This window comes from Porites lutea, chromosome 5 (assembly GCF_958299795.1).
Source record: "Porites lutea chromosome 5, jaPorLute2.1, whole genome shotgun sequence".
Taxonomy (NCBI): Eukaryota; Metazoa; Cnidaria; class Anthozoa; order Scleractinia; family Poritidae; genus Porites; species Porites lutea.
Window position 1 is genome coordinate 3,873,927 of NC_133205.1, and position 22,371 is coordinate 3,896,297.

At 38.6% G+C, this 22,371-nt stretch overlaps 2 protein-coding genes across 2 annotated transcripts in view; both read left to right on the forward strand.

Moving 5' to 3' along the window:
* Window positions 1-22,371, forward strand: part of LOC140937050 (DNA repair protein RAD50-like) — a 47,054-nt gene that overhangs the window by 1,108 nt on the left and 23,575 nt on the right. The window contains exons 3-30 of the mRNA XM_073386580.1: window positions 491-574; window positions 1,501-1,602; window positions 2,858-2,917; window positions 3,946-3,987; window positions 4,787-4,860; window positions 5,259-5,318; window positions 5,741-5,786; window positions 6,558-6,626; window positions 6,805-6,894; window positions 7,409-7,469; window positions 7,602-7,679; window positions 8,338-8,414; window positions 8,847-8,948; window positions 9,248-9,317; window positions 9,908-10,008; window positions 10,194-10,298; window positions 10,755-10,856; window positions 11,433-11,644; window positions 12,058-12,240; window positions 12,651-12,776; window positions 13,413-13,557; window positions 13,704-13,817; window positions 14,266-14,361; window positions 15,286-15,433; window positions 16,094-16,151; window positions 16,822-16,927; window positions 21,360-21,455; window positions 22,136-22,165. Of these exons, the coding sequence (XP_073242681.1) occupies window positions 491-574; window positions 1,501-1,602; window positions 2,858-2,917; window positions 3,946-3,987; window positions 4,787-4,860; window positions 5,259-5,318; window positions 5,741-5,786; window positions 6,558-6,626; window positions 6,805-6,894; window positions 7,409-7,469; window positions 7,602-7,679; window positions 8,338-8,414; window positions 8,847-8,948; window positions 9,248-9,317; window positions 9,908-10,008; window positions 10,194-10,298; window positions 10,755-10,856; window positions 11,433-11,644; window positions 12,058-12,240; window positions 12,651-12,776; window positions 13,413-13,557; window positions 13,704-13,817; window positions 14,266-14,361; window positions 15,286-15,433; window positions 16,094-16,151; window positions 16,822-16,927; window positions 21,360-21,455; window positions 22,136-22,165 (2,637 nt within the window). The remainder of the gene's footprint in view (window positions 1-490; window positions 575-1,500; window positions 1,603-2,857; window positions 2,918-3,945; window positions 3,988-4,786; window positions 4,861-5,258; window positions 5,319-5,740; window positions 5,787-6,557; window positions 6,627-6,804; window positions 6,895-7,408; window positions 7,470-7,601; window positions 7,680-8,337; window positions 8,415-8,846; window positions 8,949-9,247; window positions 9,318-9,907; window positions 10,009-10,193; window positions 10,299-10,754; window positions 10,857-11,432; window positions 11,645-12,057; window positions 12,241-12,650; window positions 12,777-13,412; window positions 13,558-13,703; window positions 13,818-14,265; window positions 14,362-15,285; window positions 15,434-16,093; window positions 16,152-16,821; window positions 16,928-21,359; window positions 21,456-22,135; window positions 22,166-22,371) is intronic.
* LOC140937538 (adenosine receptor A3-like) lies at window positions 18,647-20,114 on the forward strand. Its single transcript, XM_073387100.1, has one exon. It carries the CDS (start codon window positions 18,819-18,821, stop codon window positions 19,755-19,757), a length of 939 nt encoding a protein of 312 aa, XP_073243201.1. The 5' UTR covers window positions 18,647-18,818; the 3' UTR covers window positions 19,758-20,114.

Sequence of the window (22,371 nt, forward strand, 5' to 3'; positions counted from 1 at the left end):
AACCCAAGGTTACTTGCACTCTTGCCTACTAAATTTTGCAATGTGTCCCAGTAAAGTGTGTGTGAATACAGCTGACTTACTGGAGTGTAGCTGAGCACAGAACTTGTTATTAAAAATTAATTAATAATAAGAGGCAGCATGGCTGAATGGTCAGAGCACTGGACTTACAATTTGGAGGCTCTGCGTTTAAGTCCCACTCTGAGTGCTAGCTGAATTATGTGATGGAAGTCCGGAGTTCAAATCCTCGGCCATGCTTGTACATGTAAATAGCCAGCTGGTTTGCCTCTGGCCAGCTGGTTTGCCTCTGGCCAGCTGGTATTCTTAACCCTATTAAGAAACTACAGTAGCTGTATGGCTAAGCATATTTACCAGGTAAATAAAGTGTCTATAGATGTCTATAGCCACTGTCACTACTGTCATGTGTTTGAATGGTGCTTTACATGTAATTTCGTACGAATAACATTTATTATGTTACACTCTCTATAAACAGTCAGTTATAGAATGTCTGAATTACATGGCAACTGGTGACATGCCTCCTGGTAGCAAACAAAATCTCTTTGTACATGATCCAAAGGTAAGCAAAAAACATCCCATTGAAGAGGTTGCAAATGTATGAAAGGAAGATTAAACAGATTTAGGCCCAGTTGAGCCCCTGTTGGGGTAAAATTATGACAAGCAACATGGCCTTAAAACTGCGACATAAAACTGCATGAAATGGCAACAAACTGCATAAAGATGGGTTGAATACCAACAGGGACATGGCGTACTCCTCAAAATGTGGGACAACTGTACTTGAGATTCAGACTAGGACATAGAATTACTACGCTCCTGCCCCCACCCCCACCCCCCTAGCCCCTAAGAGGGCCTGGCAGTTGGACAAAAATAATATTTATTGTGGGGAAACTGGAGAATAGACAGGGTTTTCAGTAAGGTTTTAAGCAGGAGGCAAGAGATAGTAGGCGGAGAAGAAAAAAAACTTGTGAAAAAGTTGCAACTTGCAAGTGCCGAAGGCCCAAGTTACTAGGGGGGTCCAGGCACGTGCTCCCCAGAAAAATGATGACATCTAGGCCCCTTAAAATGCATTTCCATCATCCTCGAACAAAAATTAGAGTGTCTGAACAGAACACAGACATTATTAAATTTTGGCTTTTTTATTCAGTGACAGCACATGAATATGTTGTAGTTCAATTTTTTTCTGGTTTAAAAAATTTTTTCCAAAGAAAAGAAGGTAGTCTGTTTGCCTGAAATAACTGGCGAATTTTGAGTCACTGGCTGCTACCCTGATAGGTGGTTGAGAAGATGTTTGTATTTCAGTCTTCATGATAAGTTCAGAACAAAAATAGTTAAAGTATATACAGCTGTACATTGCTGATCCTAGTGGAATGCAGATTTCTGTGGCCAAGCCTACAATGTGTTTTTTGTATCTAAATGACATTTGAACCAAGTCAGTGTCTGGTAGTCATTATGGTAACAGTGTTATTACATAACATGATAATTTAGATTGCTGGTGAAATGGAAGTGAGAGGTCAAATTAAACTGAAATTTAGGGATGTTACTGGAAATCCTATGGTTGTAACTAGAACCCTGGTGTCCGAGCAGAAGGTAAAAAATTTTGAATTAATTTGTGTAATGCTAACTTAATCCTTCAAGCCCCAGTATCCACTTACAGATTTTCAATTTACTGATCTCCATGCATTTCTTAGAAGAATTAGTTGAGAGAAATTGATAAAAGATCAAAGGATATTTCCCTTCATTTTTCACTTGTCGGTAGAGTATCAGGCAACTCTCGATCACCATAGTGGTCGCGACATATCAGTTTACATGTCAGCCAACTTGCGGCGATCTGTGTGTTGGTGTTTTGCCCAATATAGCTCAGTCTTTTGGGTTTGGGGTTTGAAAATAGTTTCTGTTGTTGTGTCAACCCAGGTCAACCTGGCACCATCAACTTGTTGGATTTCTGCCGTGGTTCTATGCGTGTTATACCTTTACATTGTCCTGGAAAACCTCTTAACTAGGTGATGCCATAGTGGTCCCTATTTTTTCCAAAAAAATCGCACACACTTGAAATTATACTCTCACATTAGACTGGTAAAAGCCGCCAAAGCCCCATAAAAATTGCTGCATGGATAACATAACAACAAAAATTTGAGAAGACGAAAAATACACTGTTGACTTGTGAAGTATCAGTGGAATGTCAGTAGCCTATTGTTCCATATGTTGGCTCACTCTCAATCAACTTACCGACCAACACTATCGGCCGATCTGTCAGTCGACAAGTCAGCCAACTCTCGGTCAACTGTTGCTCAACATATTGGCCCACATGTCGACCTACATTGTACAGTTGGCCAACCGATGCCGGCAGAGAGGTAGACTGGGAGTTGGCCAATAATTATGTTGACTGATGTGGCGACCAAGAGTTGGCTGACATGTCGACTGATACTCGACCAAGGGGTGCCCAGACTAGGTGTGAGGGGATAATAAACAAAAGCAATCTTAAATGAGGAATGCCAAAATCACAATAAGTGAGTTACAGTTAGGTCAGACTCAACAGAAAACTCGACGAACATCAAAAACTAGTTAGAAAGTGCAAGAATATGAAAAAAAAATTTGTTTCGAAAAGAAATAAAAAATATATACATTATATATAGGTATGTTAAATATACCTATATATAATGTATATATTTTTGATTGAATACATATAGATATACATTATACATACATGAAATATATTATAGAATTGCTTTAGACAGGCCACATTTAAAATGAAGGCAGTGTCTTTGCTTTCCCCAAGAAATTTAACTGCAGCATAAGGCAAATATTTATTTTAACAAAATAATATTGCTTTACAATGTGACAGGGAAAGAAGGTCGTCACAAAAACCTTGGAAAGTAGTGTTGTGCGTGAAGTTCATGGAGAGGTATGATTACAATTCTCATTGTTAACTTAGTATCAATACATGAGCACATGTGGTGCATGCCAATAAAGCTTGTGGACTGAACTGTACATGCTGAGCATCTAATGAGAGTAATGTGCCTTGTGAGGCCTGGGCAACCACCTACTTGCAGAGAGCGTTGGCTCATTCTCTTTAAAAATCTGGTGGAAGAAACAATACTTACATAATGTATCTCATACTTAGGGAGGGACGGGTAGCGAACACAAACTGTGAGGCAAAATGCTAACAAACTGTAGCAGTCAAGGAAAACTTTAATGACTGTGCATTGGCAGGAGAGCTGCAATTTACATGTCCCCCAACAAAAACACTTGACTACCCCACTTTGCAGAAATAACAGACCAGTAATATCTTGTGGTTGACCACACTTAAATTCAAATCATCCAAAAGTCTCCCTGTACTCAATTATTTGGAGAAGAGGAGAAATTTGTTGTGACGGTCAGGGAAAAGTCAGGGATAAACAAATTTTTCAAGGTCAGGGAAAAGTCGGGGAAAATCTTTGATATCATCAAAGTCAGTGAAAAGTGAGGGAATTCTGTTTTCTGGGTTATAGTTCATAAGTTTTCTTCAGGACTTTGAAATGCATTTTCTTTCGGAAAAGATGAAAAGTATGCTGCAGAGCAAGCAAAGCAGTCAATTTGTCACTCTACAGCTGACCCATGTAGTAGTAGTTGTCAGTGATTTTTGTTGTGGATGCTTTCTTTCCCTCTTTCCACGAAGAAAGAGGCTGAAAATGAAGAGAAAAATATTGGTGGCCTGAAAAAAAAGCTAAAGTGAATATAAACATTGATTGTTTCTCATTAATAAAAGGTCAGTGAAAACTGTTTAAAGGTCAGTGAAAAGTCAGGGAAAAGTCAAGGAATTTTTAACTTTCTGATGAGTGGCAACCCTGAACAGTATTGTGACTTGAAGTTAGTGGGTGCAGAAGGGGAGACATAATCAGCGTCAAAGCTTACATGTATAGGCTTCTCGCATTTCCTTTTATCTTTCATTAGCGACGAAGTTTAAGCTCAACATGTGCTGACATCAACAGGGAGGTAAGGATTGCCATGCATACAAAATGATGTTTACACCTACTAGCAACACAATAGACCTTTTTACCGATACGGTGTTGATATTGAATTAATTGGATTTAAGGAGTATTATGGGATGCCCAGGGGGCTGGAGCACGATCCGATATACTTGCATCAGTATTTATGTGTGCTTTGCGGGTCAATTTTTTTTCAAGTTTTCCTAGAAAAAGATAATGTTATGGAAAAAAAAAGATCATTGTTCTGTGTTTGGATGCAGTAATGATTGCCTTTTTCCTGAGAAATATACATTGAAAATCCCTTTTTGTCCAAAAAGCGCTCATAAATACTGGGTGAGTGCACCCTGGGCATCCCATAATACTCCTCAAATTTAATAAATTCAATATGGCCGCCATATTGGTAAAAAGGTCTACTGCTTACCAGCAAGTGGCGAAAATATGAAATTCTTTTGAAATCAATATCCTACTTGTATCCATTTCAGTGAACTGTTCAAGTGACAGTACCATGGTGACTTTTGAGTGAGGTAGTCAATAATGTTTTTAAGCATTTTGATCCTCCTGAGAAAATGACTAAAGCGAATCCTCATGCATTTTACTTTTACCCAATAGTGTAAAGTCTTAATGTACTGTAGCAGAATTTGAATTTTAATATCATAGATGTATATGGATACAAGATTAGAGAATTAAAATTGACATTACATTAGTTCCTATGAGCCCAGAGCCTATTGCATTAAAGTAAAGTACCAATGGACCATCACATTTTGTAAGTCCAGTCCTAGTGACTGTAAGTTTATTCTTTTGTGTAGATGATTTCATCTCTTGGTGTATCAAAAGCTGTGTTGGATAATGTGATTTTCTGCCATCAAGAAGAGTCTAACTGGTAAGTGTGCAACGGAGGAAAACCAAGAACACCCAGTGCATGTGTTACAGGTGAAAAAATTTTAACCTAAATTTGATTTTAACGTGTAATACATGCATGGACCCACGTGAAAGACATAATGAGAATAATGTTATTTGACTTCACCCACTTAGTGCCATGCAGGTGTTGTTGGATTATCAACTGATAATTGCATTGCCACTGGCATATATTATGGCAAAAAGATGTGTGTTTATATGCATGGCCTACAAACTGGTTTTTGTGCACGGATCAACTGAATCAAGGCCATGATCAACTGAATTCAAATGCATTTGTCAGTTACAAATTATCATAAAATTGTGCCTGCAGTATTAGTTTTGCATGAAGAATAATTAGCTGTTTTTATTGGTTATTTATCTAAGGCCACTTAGTGAGGGGAGAGTACTGAAACAAAAATTTGATGAAATATTTGCAGCCACAAGGTACAGTATATAATTTTTTCCTGTATGCATGGAAAATACTACCACTAAGTTACTAAGTTACATTACTAACTTTATTTGCCTCAGAGACATGTGGTCAAGTTAACAGTGAAGCAGGAATTTAAACAAAAGCTTGAATTCCTGTTTGTCCTTTAACATTATTTTTGCTTGCCTGGGATACACTGTACATGCATGCTTGACACATTATGACTATGTTAGAAGTTACAAGGGTCTCTTTTTTGTCTCCATGAAGTACATAGCTTACAGTATAGGTTTTTTGTTTTGGTGGTAAATAACCTTTGTTATGGCATTGTGTAAATTTCATAGAAACACGCACATGTACACAACAGCCAAAGGTCTCATACATGGAAATGATTAGAACAGAAAGTGCATGTAATAGCATGCTCTCTCCCTTTCCTTGACAGGTACATAAAGGCACTGGAAGCCATTCGAAAGTTTAGAATGGAACAGGTTGGTCTTAATGTTCTGCAGCTGTACATTTACTTGTGTCACTGAATGGCTTATACAGGCAAGGGCACCCATTAAGTAGAAAAAAAACTGATTCTTAGTCTCTGTTTTTTATCAATTTCATGTGTTGAGATTTTTAAGGTGAATGTGTGAATTAAAGATGGTTGAACACTGCTTGTGGTGTGTATCTGCCGTTTCTATATTTCCCAAGACCTTTAGTGTTATGCTAGATTCTTCTGTATAGTAGGTATTTGAAGTGGGTAGGGATTAAAATGGAGGTACATCTGTAAGAACAAGTACATGTATACCATAACTTGCACTGCCTGATACTCTTTTTGAGCTTAACAGATTACCATTTGGACTTGAGTGTACACCGTCAACATTTCAGCAACTTGCCGGTTTTTCATATGCTGCTGACTTGCAGTATGTGCGGCATGATTACCATTACTGCCTGAGATATTGTTCCCATATGAGAACAAAAGGCACTAGCTACATTGGCTATCCCAGTCTTTACTACTGGCATGCTTGTAAGGTTGACTGGAGCTTAACTTTGCAGGAATCTTGGGGCCATAAAACAGCCATCTCTGATGGCTGTCGTTGCCAATGATGCATGTTCTCATATTATGTCTAAATAGTGTCCCAGGCAATATTGATAGCTATGTCACAGGTACATGTAGGCCGGCAGTGATTGAAAACTAGGCTTTTAGCTTTGACAATAGATAGAAGTTGAATAGTAAATTACATGTATTGAATGACATTAAATTTATTTTGCAGGTCCAGACTGTTAAGGAGTACTCTATTGAATTAAGCCATCTGAGGGCAAACAAAGTGAAGGCAGAAGAGGTACAAATTCTTAATTCTGTCATTATTCCTCTAAAAATGTTTTTTGTCATAAACCTGAGAATGTTGCATAACTTATGTACTCATACATCAAATGTACATGTATTAAATAAATGGTGGCAGTTCAATAATAATTTATGATGCCTGATTTTACTGGAAATTTGTTTTGGAATTTTGTCAGATAGCAGATGAACTGACACAAACCCAAGGAAAGGTTGAGGCAACAAAGGATACAGTACGGGAACTGAATGAAAAACTTGAGCCAGTAGAGGTAGGGCTATCCTGGTCTATCCTTAGTCTGTTGGGTGTTTACACTTCAAGAAACATTCTTGCTCTTTGTTGTATTCAGAACAAGATTCATGTAACATGTCAGCTGTGTCATGAGCAGGAGAACAAAGGGGGTAGTAGAGAAAAGAACAAATTGGTCAAATGAAAAGGGAAATTAATTTTTTGGACTGACTGTTCTGACCAGTTAAAGTCAACCACTCTAAAGGTTGTCCCAAATATTTGAGTCAGATGAAATCAAAATGGTCCTTTCCATTTGAATTCCAACTAAAATTCCTGGAAATTGTGGTGCAATGGAAACTTCTCCCAGGGTTGTTGAAAGGCGGTTTTCCCCTTATAGGATATTCCTACATGCAGTGGGACCCAAAATTTGTCAAGTACATTCTGGATACAATACAGCAATAATAAATAAGAATTGTGACTCCCTACCAGGCTGCCTGCTGAGTTACTGGTTGGTGCAAAATTGATTTATTGTATTCTCTCATTTTGTCTTTTTACAGTTAAAGCTGGCTGAACTTGCCAGTATTGCAGATGATGTAATTAAACTGGAGAAAAAAGTTGGTATGTCATAAAAAAATAGCCATTGATCAGAGTGAATCTTTTTATGGCTTCTTATTTAGGTTATCAGATCCTTTGATAGAACCAAGGTACATGTATGCCAAATCTGGTTATTTTCGTTGGTTTCTTTTCCAGAATCATTGTCAACAGAAAAAAGACAGCTCTTCAAAGTAGAGGCTGATCTCAGGGACAAGATCACCAATCTATTTAATGGTATTTACATTTCAATCTGCCTTGCTTGTTTTGAGTGGTTTGAGAAAAAAAGTCAAAAAAACTGTTTCAGGACTCAAACTGAAACACTATTTTACTGCCACTTGTGAGCAGTGGTTAATATTTTATTTGCAATAGTTAATACTGCAGTGCTGAATTATCATGGCACCAGTGGAACTCTGTTCTTTTCTGTTTTGAATCTCTCTACTGTCTAGTCTTTCTTTCAAACTTAATGACTGTGATCAAGGAAAAAAGGTGGGGGGAGGGGGGGGATGGTAGTGGTAATGAGTTTTACACAGATGCCAGACGGAGATGTTGGTGTAAATAGAGGATATTACATGGCCGCACAAAGATAAGAGTGTTGAAAAATATATTCAACAAAAATTTTCAACACGAGAAGAGAAATTTTGTATCTCGTAGTGGCCATGTAATGTTCTATTTATTATATAAACACCAATGAAATACCAAACCATTTCATTTTATTATGTAGCCATAGCAACAGTGATATTTTCACATCTGAAAAAAACATGTTATTTTCACGTGTGAAGATAATCATGTTTTCGGGCGAAAGCTCACCTGGTATTTCATTGGTCTTTATGTAATAAATAGCTATATTGACTTAGGTCTCATATCATTTTTCTTGGCCACTTTCTGCACCCAGGATCTGTGGATGAACTTCACAAGATTTTTTCAGATTTTCAAAGAAGAGTACAGGAAAAGGAAAACACTTTAAGAAATGTAAGCACTCTCTTTGACTTTTCCATGCCACTGTTAGCTGCTACATTTTGTTTTCAAAGACTTTCAAAGCCCATCTTTAGTGAGTTTGGTGGCTCTCAGGAAAGTTGTTTGGCCTATCAGAACCCAAGGAACACTTTTACCAACAAGAGTTTCTCCAAAACAAAACATTATACCAGACAGTAAACCCTGCTTGATTGCAACTTAGCATAGTTCTCGCAGCGCAATGCTTGTCAATAATGTATTGCTTTGAGTTTCTCTCAGTGGGTTAAATTGTTTCTGTTTTGGGTTTGTCTTCAATTCTATTTGAATTGACGAAAATTAATTTTGGATGAAGTGTAGGGGTTTTGCCTCTGATTTTTAATGGTTATGAAGGTAGAAACAAGTGCTTGTTGCGACGTCAGTGATACATAAACAATGTAATCTTCATTGTAGAATGAAGTAAACCTTCAGACATTAAACAAAGCCCAACAAAAGTTGACTGCTGACCAGAATCAGCTACTAATGGCAGGCGGAAAGCTTGAACAACAGGCTCAGGTAAGAATATTAAGGTTGACTAGGGCACCAAGCTTTCATTTGCTAAACATACACACAGGCTTGAACAGTAGTTGCTAACATCCTGAAAAGTAAAAACGAGAGAATGCTTTTGAATAGATGTTTTCAAGGCCTCCACTAGTCTTCCCTGGTGTAATACCTATGAACATTTTGTCCTCTTTATCCTGTTTACTTGTCTTGGTTTAGTTTTCTTTTTACCACTTGGTCACCTAGTGATGAAATAGTTTATAAATGTCTATTTTAACTTTGATACCTTGTACTTTCTTGTTTCTTCCATACAGAGACACAAGCAGAACCTTAATGACAGAGACAAGGCTGTTACAGATCTCGCAAATGAGTTTGACGTGAAAGGTTTGAATGGTCAATTCTCTGTTTCTCAACAATGGCTTGTATGGAATGCAGAAGTAATTTTGTGGGACGCCTTACTTCTGAGCTTAAAATTCCTTTTTTTGCACCCTGTACGCTTTTGATATTTTCCTTTTCTTCTAGTATACATGACACGTGTTACAATTATGGTCTGGTGCTTGTAGTCCCTTAGCAATGTAGAGGTTGGGGCATGTTCCTCGTTCTTGAAGCTCCAGTTGTTACGGTGACCTGAAAAACACCGTTGCTAAAACTGCACTACAGTACACGTTTCAAGATCTCTAAAAATTCCTCTCTGAAATTACCCTATGTAAGGGTGGCAATCTCCCTTCTCCACATGGGAGCGCAGCATGAGGGGCACCTATGTGTCCTCCTTAAATTTTCTGGAGAACCTGCGGTTAAAGCGTTCTTCACACCATTATCATTCCATCTGTGCCAAATTTATTTAATTTATCATTTATTTCTGGATAACCCTGATACAGAATATGAGAGTAACCGTTAATTGTCTTCTGGACGTTGTATGCATTGTTTAGAAATGTACTCAGGACATTTAATGATCTGAATAATTCTTTCTTTAGGTTTTGAAAGAGGTCCTTTCTCGGAGGAGAGGGTTGACCGATTTATGGAAGAAATGAAGAAGAAATATCAAAATGTCATCGATGACACAAAGCGCAAAAGGGTGAGAATTATCATAAGCCAAAACAGTGATTGGTGTAGTCTGTAAACTTCGTGCAAGTTTGATCAACAACTAAAGCTCAAAGCTTGACAGTACTATGATTGATGTCTTGGCTTGTTGGTATGTTCGTGACCATTTGCATTTAAGAAGTAATTTTGCAATGAGTGTCTTAATTATTTTTTTGACAGCAAATTTTCGATGAAAATATCAACAAAGTGCAGAGAAAAATCGATGATATGAAGAAGAGTCAAGCACAGTGCGAGGAAACCATTAGACTCAAGAACAAAATGATGGTACTTAGATATATCTTTTGTTAAAAGGCTCCTACGACGAAAAGTTTTCCGCATTTTTCCGTCTTTTTTCAACAAAAATCTTGGGTTCGTGTACTTAGACTCAGAGGACTTGTACGTATATTCAAAAACACATTAAAGCTTTCTTTAAAAAAGTTCAAAGGAAATTAATAGTTAATGAATGTCCTAGTTTAGTAAAAACGGCTGAGATTTTAGTGCCGATTTTCTGGAACAAAAATGATACAAAAATAACAAGTATAACCCTAAAAACTGTTTTGTAGCCGTTCAGTGAAGTTATACATGTAGTTCACGTTTTATGACGTTTAAACGCTCTGCTGAGCCTTGTGTTTTTTAATTCAGAAAACACTCGTAAACTTGCGAGGCTTCAGATTTTTCGCTTAAATCCAGTGTTTTGCTGATAACACTTGTGCGTTAAAATTTGTTCTCTTGCTTTTCTAGCGAGAAAACCAGCAGAAACTAAGACAGATTGGCCAAGATTTGAGCAATGTTGATGCCTCAGCAAACAGGCTCAAGTCATTGGAAGAAGAACTGCAGAGGGCGGTGGGTACACCTCAAGAACAAATTTCCTACTGTTGCCGTGCATTAAGTTTAAAATTTTGTTTATATAATATGCCCGGTAATTATTTTTCTGTGTTTCAAAGCATATTTGAAGTAGTCGGAAAAATAGCTACAAGGAGAAATCTCGTGAATGAGGCAGGAGAACCACGATAACCAAAGGGAAGAAGTTGTTTTGAAGTATTGTTTACCAAGTCACGTTTCTCAATCCGCAAACTTGAAACTTGCATCCTGGGTTTTTCTCTTCTTAGCCTGCAACCTGTAGAACGTGCTACTCGTCTAATTAGCCCAAAGCGGTTATTTAAGCCTCTGTTAATCTCTACTAACTGCATGTTTCATACAACAACAGAACAAATGTGTTTTAATATAGAACACATGGTACATGCGATAATGTTGACAATATGGTACATATAGATGGTATGAATGTGTCTCTACACGTTCAATTATATTTCGTCCCTTCTTCATTAGGAGCATTAAAAAGAGATGACTCCAGGGGGTGAAAAAATAACCAGACAGTAGGAGTAAATTGCTTCATAGCGGTTGATTTGTTTCTTCATCCAGGAGAGGGAACTTAATGCAGCTCAAGAGAGTGGCAATGTTAATGAATTAGGAAAAGAGATCGACAGGCTGCAATCCGACAAGCGTAATCTTGACAATGAGCTACGGCAACTGAGAGAAGAGCAGCAAGCGATGCACATGCAGTCCACAACACAAGCTAAACTGGACATGTTGTCTAAAGAAAAGAGCACAAAAGAAGATGCAATCCAAAAAATGTAGGAATGTGTGGAACGATTGATGTATATTTTGTAGTTCTTATTTATCGTTCTTTTTAGTTTTATTTTTTATTGTCTTTAGGTATGTAATGTATTATAATGCATTTGAAACAAAGGAAAATAAAATGAAAACTTAGGGCACAACTGAACTGCAACGAATAATAGCACTACTTCAAGCTGTTGCCAAAATACCGACGAGGCAGTCTTATTAAGTCCTAAATTGGCCAAATACGATAAGAACTTACTTTGTTACTTTCTTTATGACTTTCTCAAGTTTGAAGGTTTTTTTAAAAAATATTTCCCTATTTTTCACGTAGCACTCAGCTCCTGTGTCTTCAAAAGTGTTACTCATTGGCAGTTAACTGCACATAACCACATATTGAAAGCAAAGTGCTTCTGCTCTTTGTCTCTAGTATGGACCGCCACGAGGAGGATCTAAAATCCATGCTGGGGACAAGAGGCACCTCAGAGAACCTCTACACAAGATTACAAGAGCTTCTACGAGCGAAGGAAAGAGAACTGAAGGAAACTAGAAACAATCTGCAGAAACTGAAACAACAGTTGTCTTCGAAGCAGACAAGAAAGCGGATGATTGAGTGAGAGTACTTTTATATCTTTATTTCTATTTTATTTGCTCTTTAGATAATTTTGGTATAGTCAATAACTTTTTTTCAACAATAGCTGCTCGTCAGGATCGACTGGCTTGACGTAAAAGTCACGATGAAAATGTTCTTGTAACTTGCTTAACATAACACTTAGGGAACACCTAAGAGCTTTTAAGGATTCGTTTGGAAGTGGGAAGTGTTTATCGTTTGAAAAAGGCTTAAACCAGGGTACCAGGTGAAAAGTCTCTCCTCTCAAGGTAGGAACCACTAACAACAAGAGGTCGACTTCGGGGTATGGTCTCAAATTAGCGAGATCGAGGCAAGTGGTGCTCTGCTACACTTGTCCCTCTTGCTTGAATAAGTTAGATCTCACAAGCCTTCTGTGCCTTTTTTTTCAACAGAGAGAACTTAAAAGACAAAGAGAATGAAGCACAACAGCATAGAAGACAAATCTCTGAAGCATGTGGGGAAAATGACTACAACACCACGAGAGAAAGTATCCGTGAAAACATTACTAGTTTGCAGGAGTAAGTGAATATAGTGAGATCCCCGAAACCTTTTTTATTTTCAAAAGCGGCGAAAAGGGCGTTAGCCATTTTGTGCTTTTGTAACAAATATATGCTTTAGCCGGTTTTATTTTCTGATTTTGCCTAAGTGGGAACATTTCGTTTTGCTTGGCCAAAACACTGCCGATCGAAAAGGGTTTCTGCTTCTCCACATCGAGCTTTTAGACAAGCTCCCTGGTGAGAGGAGCCCTACCTTGCCCTCCCAGAGCTTACTAGCAGACAACCTCATCTCAAGTATTGTCGCAGTGTGTAAGAAAGAAAGTCATCAAGTTCTGCGAAGTCTCAACAAAAAAGCGAAGATAAACCCTAGAAAAATGAGAGAACAACAACAGCAACTAAAACTTTGGCTGTGATCCGCTTATAGAGCGTTTTTACTTGACATCACGGAGGCCATTTTCAATTGGTGTTACAAAACAATGAAACTGCGGCCATGTTAGTGTTCCAAACCAATCCTGTGGGAGTTAAACTCTTTTTTTTATGTAAACGCTTTCTTTTGTTCTAATTAGTTTGCTTAGATGCTGGCCACGTGATTGAAAACGCTCTATAGACGCGTAACTCGTAACGTAACTCGCGCTGAAACACTTTCTTTGATTCTAGTGAACGAGGTATCATTGGCTCCTTGGAGAAAATCTACTCCAAGTATGTGTCCAAACTGGAAAGTGAAGATGTTCACAGCAGCGGCTGTCCTCTGTGTCACCGAACATTTGAAAGCAACAGACAGATTGCTGCTCTCGTTGATGAGGTAAGACTTACAGTGTGATGGCGTTGGGTTTTTCTTTTTCGCAAGAGCCGTAACTGAAGGTAATGTGTAGGGACTACTAACCTATCCCTACCACAGATACTTTTCATTATCTTCCATAACTGACTTCTATTATTTTTCTTTTTTAGTTGAGGAGAAAAATTCAAACCCTTCCAGATAAACGAGTGGCAAATGAAAGAAGTCTCGTTGAAGAACAAAACCGCTATGATCGCATTCTTGAACTGGCACCCGCTAAAGAAGCTGTAAGTATTGAAATTGCTTTTGTTTTTGTTATCAAGTGGTCGCCAGACATAAATTATTGGTGGCCAGAAAAAGTCAAGGACACTATTACAAGTACAATATTACGTGAGGGGCGTGAAATGATGAAAATGGCTGCCCAACAATCTCTCTCTCAGTGCAACAATCGCAGTGGAATTCGACATCTCAAGGCTTTAATGCAAAACAACCAGGGTAGAAAAGACGAATGATAACGAAAATGGAGCATAAATTATATTTCATGCGAATGTTCATCTCACTTTAGCCGTAGAAAGACCATAGACACAACTGATAAAAACACTACGGCTTGGTACATGACTTCTTACAACATGTCGCCAAATTAGCAACTTTCCTTGTCATATTGGTGGCCAAAATGTTTTTCCATTGGCTGATAAGCTGGTACATGGTGTGAATACATCAATTTTTTTCTCCTAGCTTGAGTCCTTGGAAAGCAACCACATTCCTGATATCAGGTCCAAACTGGAAGAAATGGATAACGAGGTGCGAAGGATCGAGGAGGAGATCACTGAGGTGCGTCATGCCATCAGTCATTCCATTTGTTGTAAATGTAGAACGAAGTGTAAAAAGGTATAAACATCTCTGCGACTCTGAGATTTGTGGAAACTCGCTTTAAGTACTACACCCTTGTCAAACTGACACCTTCAGGATAACTGACTCGGAGGAACTCCTAGACATGTTGCCGTAACTTGGGACCAAAACCAAACCAAACCAAACCAACGTTATTAAGAGAGGACGACCACTGACAGTTCCGATAACTGATAAACCTATGGCCCGCTAATTGTCTCCAACTAACTGGAGACACTTTCTAGATGGAATCGGAATTTGGAAGTGTTGGTTTCTAAAACTGGAGTACCTGGAGCACAGAAGAGAGTGAACACAGAAGGGAACGGACAGCAAACACAACCCACATATGAGGTGTCGACTCCGGGGCTCAAATGCGAAACACATTGGTGGGAGGCGAGTTCCTTTACTACTGTCCCATCCCTGCTAAGAGCCGTTTAGTATCGCTTCCATGCTAATAATCATGATAGATCCTTTCGCAAAGTCTTGTCTTGTCTATGTTACCGTAAAATTCGGAAAATAAGCCCCTCCTTGTATAAGCCCCTCCAAATATAAGCCCCACAAACTCGTAACGCAAAAAACTCTCCGTTACATCGCCCCTTCGAATATAAGCCCCCTCGGGGGCTTGTACTTGGAAATTGCCCTCGAATACAAACTAAAACAAAGCCAAAACAGTAAATTTCCTTCCAACTATAAGGCTAGCCCAATCGATTTTGAAACGCAAATTTCCCTCCGTAGATAAGGCCTTCCGAATATAAGCCCCTCCCAAATAAGCCCCTCAAAGAGGGCCTTTGAAACATATAAGCCCTGGAGCTTATTTTCGGAATTTTGCGGTATTTGTTTCACTTATATACTGCATTTGCTTGGCTTTAGCGTGAAGATGTTCAGAGTATCGCCGAAAGCGAGGAGCAGAGTGCTCGACAATTGGAACCTGACATCCGCATGTTGGACAAATACAAGTCAGAGCTCAAGGACATGGACAGGAATATATCCCTATTGCAGTCCAAACTTCATGGAGTCGGTGAGCATGCCCACCTACCCCTCCCCTAAACCAACATTACCACTTACTTCTCACGTAGAACAAAATGTTCGCTTAGGGGAGGGGTAGGTGGGCAGTTTCCCAGAAACGTATAGTGATCCCAAAGGGCCTTGGGTAAACGCGTTATTAAGCATCAGAATGATGGATTGTGGGTATCTAGCGTTCTCCAGGGCTAATTTTAGTGCTTAGCATTTAGAGGGAGCTCCGCGTTTAGGCTTGGCAGTCCGAACTTCAAGAGTCGGTGAGCCGTTGAAAACTTTGATGAATTACATCAAAGGGCCTTGGATAAACGCGCTGTAAAACATCAGAGTGATCGATTGTGGTTATCTAGCGTTCTCAAGGGCTAATTTTAGTGCTTAGCATAGAGAAGGAGCTCTGCGTTTAGGCTTGGGAAGATTTATGTACATTATATGGAGTCATAAAGACCTTACAGCTGCTGTAAAAGTTAAAGTCAATTTCCAGAGGCATAATCAGTAATTCCTTTTACTGGTGAAGTTGTGAGGCTAAGTAGAGCACTTACAATATATACCAGAATATTTTTCACATTGTTTATTTTTTAGGTTGTGTGTCCTTTGTCATCATGTACCTGCTAGTGCGGTTTATTGTAAAGATATCGAAGCGCCTTTTTTTTTCTTTTTAAAGCTTCTGGTCGTACCATGCAGTCAGTTTCCAACGACATCTCGGAGAGACAAGATCGATCGTAAGTCTGACGTAAACCGTCAACAATCGAACATAAGTTTGTCTTTAGGTTAACGTACAAGTAGTTGATTGCAATCATTTTTTCATACAAAAAATGCATTTAAAATCTCAGGCATCCTGATAACACCCCTTTTCATGTTGGGAGCATTCAAATCAGCACTGTCTATTGGTAATCAACTTTTACGTGGGTGGTTTAGAATGTAACATATATTTTTGAGGCATGTGAACTATTTGAGGTGAGGTTGAAACGATAAGAAAAATAGGCTGGTTGTGAGTGCATAATAAATTAATTCACTTATTTATTTCAAGATTTCCACAAGGGCAAGTGACAAAACAATAGGACACTCAGTCCCCTTTTAGGTATTTATTACAGTCCCTTCCCCCGAGGAAACATAGACCTGCCACACTGCCGTTCGTTGTCTACGTCCCCTCGTCTTTTTCGAACAGCAGTGTGGGTTTCTTTGGGTTCTTACCCAGCACGGTCTATCACTGAGATTTTTTGTTACCCTGGTTTGTGGTCCCTCACGCTTAGCTGTCGCTCTTTCAACTGGGCAGTGAAACGGAGGGGATAGGGGGTGGGTTAGGTCAGATGCGATTTGGAACTTTTTGGTAAATAGTCTGCCTTTATAGGCTACAAAATTTTGAGTGCTTTTGATTTGTTCTCATTGCAGAGACACCCTAAATAACAATATTGACAGGAAGCGAACTCAGCTGAGTCAACTCCAAAGGCTGCTCAGTGACCTGGGGACGACTGTACATGAACTGAAGTCACAGAAGGTTGGCTCATTTCTTCATTTCTCATATGCTCTTTTTTTTTGCGTTGTCATAGTAACCATTGATTGGCACTCGACAGATGATGACAGATCATCACTACTGGGAATTATATTTTTTATCCTTTTTATTTTAGGTAACGTTTGCAGCCAAAATAATATTGGAGTGTGAATGTACAGTCCGACAGTAAACGAGCAATAATTGATATGAAATTAACCTAACGGTGTCGTACGTGTTAATACTTTTCTGTCGGATCTCTGGTAAAGCATCTCTGTTGAAACTCGGGCGTGTTTAAAAAATGAATTTATTAAAACTTCGTTAACGACACGAAACACCCCATCGTCGAATTGTGATATCGTTCTAAACGTTTGGTCTCTTTCGAATCACATGTTTGGGCAATACCATTCTGAGACTCTCCATTTGTCATTCACATTTCTTTAATAGTGCGGTGCATGAATTTCTTAGAATTTTAATTTAACACAGTGGCAAAGACTACATCCGAAATTTGCTTTTTCGGGTCAAAACTTCTAATTAACTGCGATGAAACTATCATTCAGAATATAAAATATATTAACACTATTATCAGTAATTTAGGAAAGATTTTAATATAAAGAGAAACGCCTTTGAGTATATTGTCTACTTTCTTCCGCTGAAATCTTAATCTATATAGAGAGAGAACGGCAAAATTTTCAGTTATATTCGTGTGCCAGACTGCCAAGATTCGTTGTTGTTGAGGTCTTGGTACATGAGAATTTGCACGATAATAGCATAGATAAGGTCCGACATAGCTGTCTTGTATTTCTAAGATCTGGGAAGATAACAGCAGTTGATAATTACGGTGGAAAAAAAGCCACTTGAACCAGAGCAATTGACTGGACACAGGAAACACGAATGAAGTGCATTTTGTACAAGTTGTGATGGCTACTATAAATTTAGCATTCTCTACAAGTACATGAAATTTATCATTTCAGTTTGTTCATGTACACTTAGAAAGGAAGGTTATCGGCAATTTTGAAAACGTCGATTTATATTTTTTCTAGAGTAGATACTAGGTTGTTTTCTATCAGGGGGCTCTCTGTCATTTCAAAGATAACAATAAAGAGCAACTAATGTAGATTATGCTGGTTGGACGTTGTAAATAATTAAGGTCAACGTTTCGAAAATTGGCGACCTATTTCCCGGCATGTAATTCAAATTTCGTAGTGAAACACGAATGGCAATAAACGCCAGAAACGCACCGTGCGCTGTCCTTCAGCTATTTTAGGTGTAGCTTCACTTCATTATCATTTAATCAACAGAGGCGATGACTCGACTCACTTATTGTTAATAATTAATGGCATGATAAGGTAAATTGTCTTGCCTTTAGCGAAGTAGTTTGTGAATTGGCCCCATCAATTTAGGATTATATCACTTGACTAGATGTTAAATTATCAAGTGAAATAAAATTGTAGTTTACTAAACTAAAACCCGCCTGTTAATATTAAGATGTTCTTGTAATGAGAAGATGAATTCTTAAAGCGTTTCCGTTCAATTCGTGATCATAAATTATGACATATATTGCTTCTTTAAAATGACATTGGCGTGTTCTGACAAAAAGAGACCTATCTGGAAGACATGAATTTGCAAATAATGTGATATCGCATAGACATGTCCACGGCATACAGCACGCATGGAGTTAAGCTGCCGTGTGTTTAGCTTATTATCATTCAACAAACTTAAGCTAAAGTTAGGGTCGTGGGGGAGCTGCATTGACAAAACACCTGCATCTTCAACTTCCTGCTTACACGGAGGCTTGTTATGAATACCACAAAGTACATGCTGTTGTGCACGAGTTGACCGGTAAATCTCAGGAGAGGTTTGGTTGTTACGTCCATCTAAACGTGTTTTCTGCAGTAAAATGACAACCACGGTGAATATTACTGCAGACGGACCTAAGTCGAGTTCCTTTGTACATTTATTTTGTTCTCCGGCAGAATTAACTGGCGTCCTGGTCGAGTTAATTTTCCTTATAACGCTGAACATTGTTCTATCCATCACCACAATTTTGGGAAATACTCTGATTCTTATTGCCCTCCAGAAGGAGTCATCACTTTATCCGCCCATCAAACTCCTGTTTCGCTGTCTAGCAACAACCGATCTCCTCGCCGGCCTTATTGCAGAACCCCTCTTCGTTGTTAATTTGACATTCGTGTTGAACGAACGCTGGACCAGTTGTCGCTACACATCTATGGCAAGCTTCCTCGTAGGATATATCTTGGCTTCAGTGTCTTTATTAACAGTAACTGCTATCAGCGTAGACAGGCTTCTCGCTCTGTTATTGGGTCCAAGGTACAGACACTTTGTCACATGGCGGCGTACTTGTGTAACTGCGACCTTACTCTGGGTTGTCGCCATTGTTGGTACCGCAATGTTCTTTTGGAATCATCGTATTACTTTGTGGTATGGGTATATAGGCATATCTTTGTGTCTTTTTACCTCGGTTGCATCCTACTCAAAGATTTTCCTCGATCTTCGCCATCATCAAAATCACGTGCAAAGTCATGTTCCTCACGACCGCCCAAACCAGACGGGTACGCTGAATATCGCGCGGTTCAAAAAAGCAGTGTCCAGTGCAGTATGGGTGCAGTTGACTTTAGTCATCTGTTATCTGCCTTATGTTATTGCAGATGCTCTGATTGCTGATAAGAAATCATCTTCATTCGCTTACGTTGTTAAGGAATCAACAGTGACTTTAGTTTTCTTGAGTTCGTCTCTGAATCCGATTCTTTATTGCTGGAAGATCAAAGAAGTGAGACAAGCAGTCAAAGACACAATCAGACAACTTTATTCTTTTTAGCTTCTTAATCCTTTCAATCCCAAAAGTCACCAAAGTCAAAATGCGACAAAATTTCCAAATCTCATTTTGTAAATGCTGATAAATTAATGGAACCAGATGAAAGTGCTCGCAAAGAGATTCAATTTGAATGGTCACACTTCAGCATTTTGACCACCGACTCAAAAGTTAGAAGCACTTTTCAGGACTCCATCTTTCCCTTTGGGAGGAAAAGAGTTAAATGTCGTCCGGGTTTACATCATAAAAAAATCTTTCATGTTATTTCAAAATAGGTCGCCTTTGTCGATCCGCGCGAAGCGATCTCTGTTTTAAGGAAGAGTATTAATTACTCCGACTCTGCACGCATCAGTCTCTTAAGATCTTTGATAGCGTGAGATCTGCGATCATTGTCAGAACGACTGTTATTGGTTTGGAGGTTCTAGCCAAACACTTTAGTGCAATCCTAAGACAGAATAGGTTATCGCTTTAACTTGAGTAGACGGCTAATAAAAAAACAGCTTTATACAAAACCTCTCGCCACGATGTTTTTTTTCTTTGAAAATTATTGTTTGATGGCCTTTTTAGCCTGTTGGTGTTTTAAGAATGAGCTGCTGAGTTCAGACATTGATTTCTGTTTTTGTCACTTTCCAAGTGGATGAATTGAAAACTTCAAGAGAATACAACAGTAGATTTCATTGGCAATTCGCATGCTACAATTTTGTAACGAGCGCAATTTACTATCATTTTTATTGTTAACTTCAAATTCAATATTTTCATTGAGTGAAAATAAATACTGTGGTTAAAAATTTTAAGTGACTTGTTTTAAATGTAAGAAGGGAAAGTGGGTGAGAACGCGGGATTTTTTTTTTTGATATAATTGTTGGAACCATATGCATAGATGTACCCGGCCAAGTGGGTGTGCAACTTTCCTTGTGCGGTTTTACAGTTCATGTTTTTAGGTAAAAGAATCAGCTGTTTCATCGTCAGGGTCAGGGTTAGGAACCTCTTAGTTCTTTTTTGTTTTGGCTGCAATGGTTTTGCCCATAAATGTTGATCATTTTGAGGTTGCGCCTCAGACTGAGTCTGTGGTGTATGTGTCGAATTGTATTACGGGATTGTCTTGAGGGTCTATGGCTTCTACTATTGGCTATTATGAGGTTTAAATTTGTTCCCCAAAACAGTCCCATAATGCACTAATTCAAGAGACCAACAACCAAGTTTTAAGTGCAACCTCAAAACGGTCAATTCTATCCCAAATTCCTACCCGTGGGTGTTCGGGAATGGCTACTAGAGAGATTAGATTCGAAGACGAGATTTGAATCAAAAGTTAACACGGTTATTTTTATTGATAGAGGTTAAGCACTCTCCCGATCGCAAAATGATAATACTTCTGACATTTGGTAACTTTTTTCCGTTACCTGGACATTTGCTCTAAAACCTGTAGCAGAATGACACCGGTTATCACGTTTTCACGTCAAAATGACGCTGGTTTACGCACTCACACTATTAAGTATAAAGGAAATAATGTTCTCGTTGTCGTCTTTGTCTTAGATTCTAAAGTTTTCTACTACCAAACATCGCACACTACCTCTGAGCGCAACTACGTAAATTTTTGTTTCTACTTAGCTACGTTTGACAGCGCAGCTCCAGACAAGAACGCGTTTGGAACAGCAGAAAGCTGAACTAACCGCAAATAACAGTGCTTTCACAAGAGAGATTAAGGTGAGTAGGAGTGTTAAAGTTTTTGTAGCTTTAATTTGGTTTAGTCTACGGCGTACAGTACTACTGAATTAGTTGAAATAGATCGTCACGCGAGATTTTTGTTTACTTCTGCCCGGAGCTTTTATTCAGTAAATAAACCCACGATAGTGAACAATACAAATTTACTTAGTGCACTTTCCTGCAACGTTTATCACTCAATTCCTGGTTGTCATCAGTTCCCCATTAGCTTTATACTAGCAAAGCAAAGTCTCCTCTGATCATGTTATCTTGTGCTAACGTATTGTAGTCTTCATAGTTAGAAGATGGGGGTACAAGATTAGAAATTTTGCCTCGTAAAACAAAACAAACATACAAGAAAGCAAACGTTACTAAAAGCGGGAAACACTTGACTGTCAGTTCTTCAACCAATGAATTTGTGATGCTGTAGGCTTTAAGTGCCGCAAATGATGGAGACAGGTTTTAGATCTAATTGGAATTTGGAATTGTTGGTTTATTAAGTAATCTTTCAAAAGATCGAGGGCTTGGCCCTTTTCTTACTACCTCTTAGGCTCAAATGCTTACATACAAGCATGTTATATCAACTAATCTAGGTTTTCCAAATTGAAAATCTATCTTATGCCATAGTCTCAATACAAGTCCCATTCTAAAACAAATTGTACTTTTCTTTTTGCCTCGCACAGGAAGCAGAAGCGGAGCTTGGTCCTATCGCGGTATGTACTATCTTTTTGGTTTATCAGTTTAGACCTTGTTGCATACGAAAATGTCAAGCGGAAACTCCTAAGCAATGGCGTTGTAAAAAAGTGTTAGCAAGTATTGGCGCGTGTAACAACAGTCGAAACTTGATTCGAGAAATGCTATTCCAACTGATGTGGTCAGCTTAGCTCAACGAAACTACAAGTTTATACCAGAAGTATTA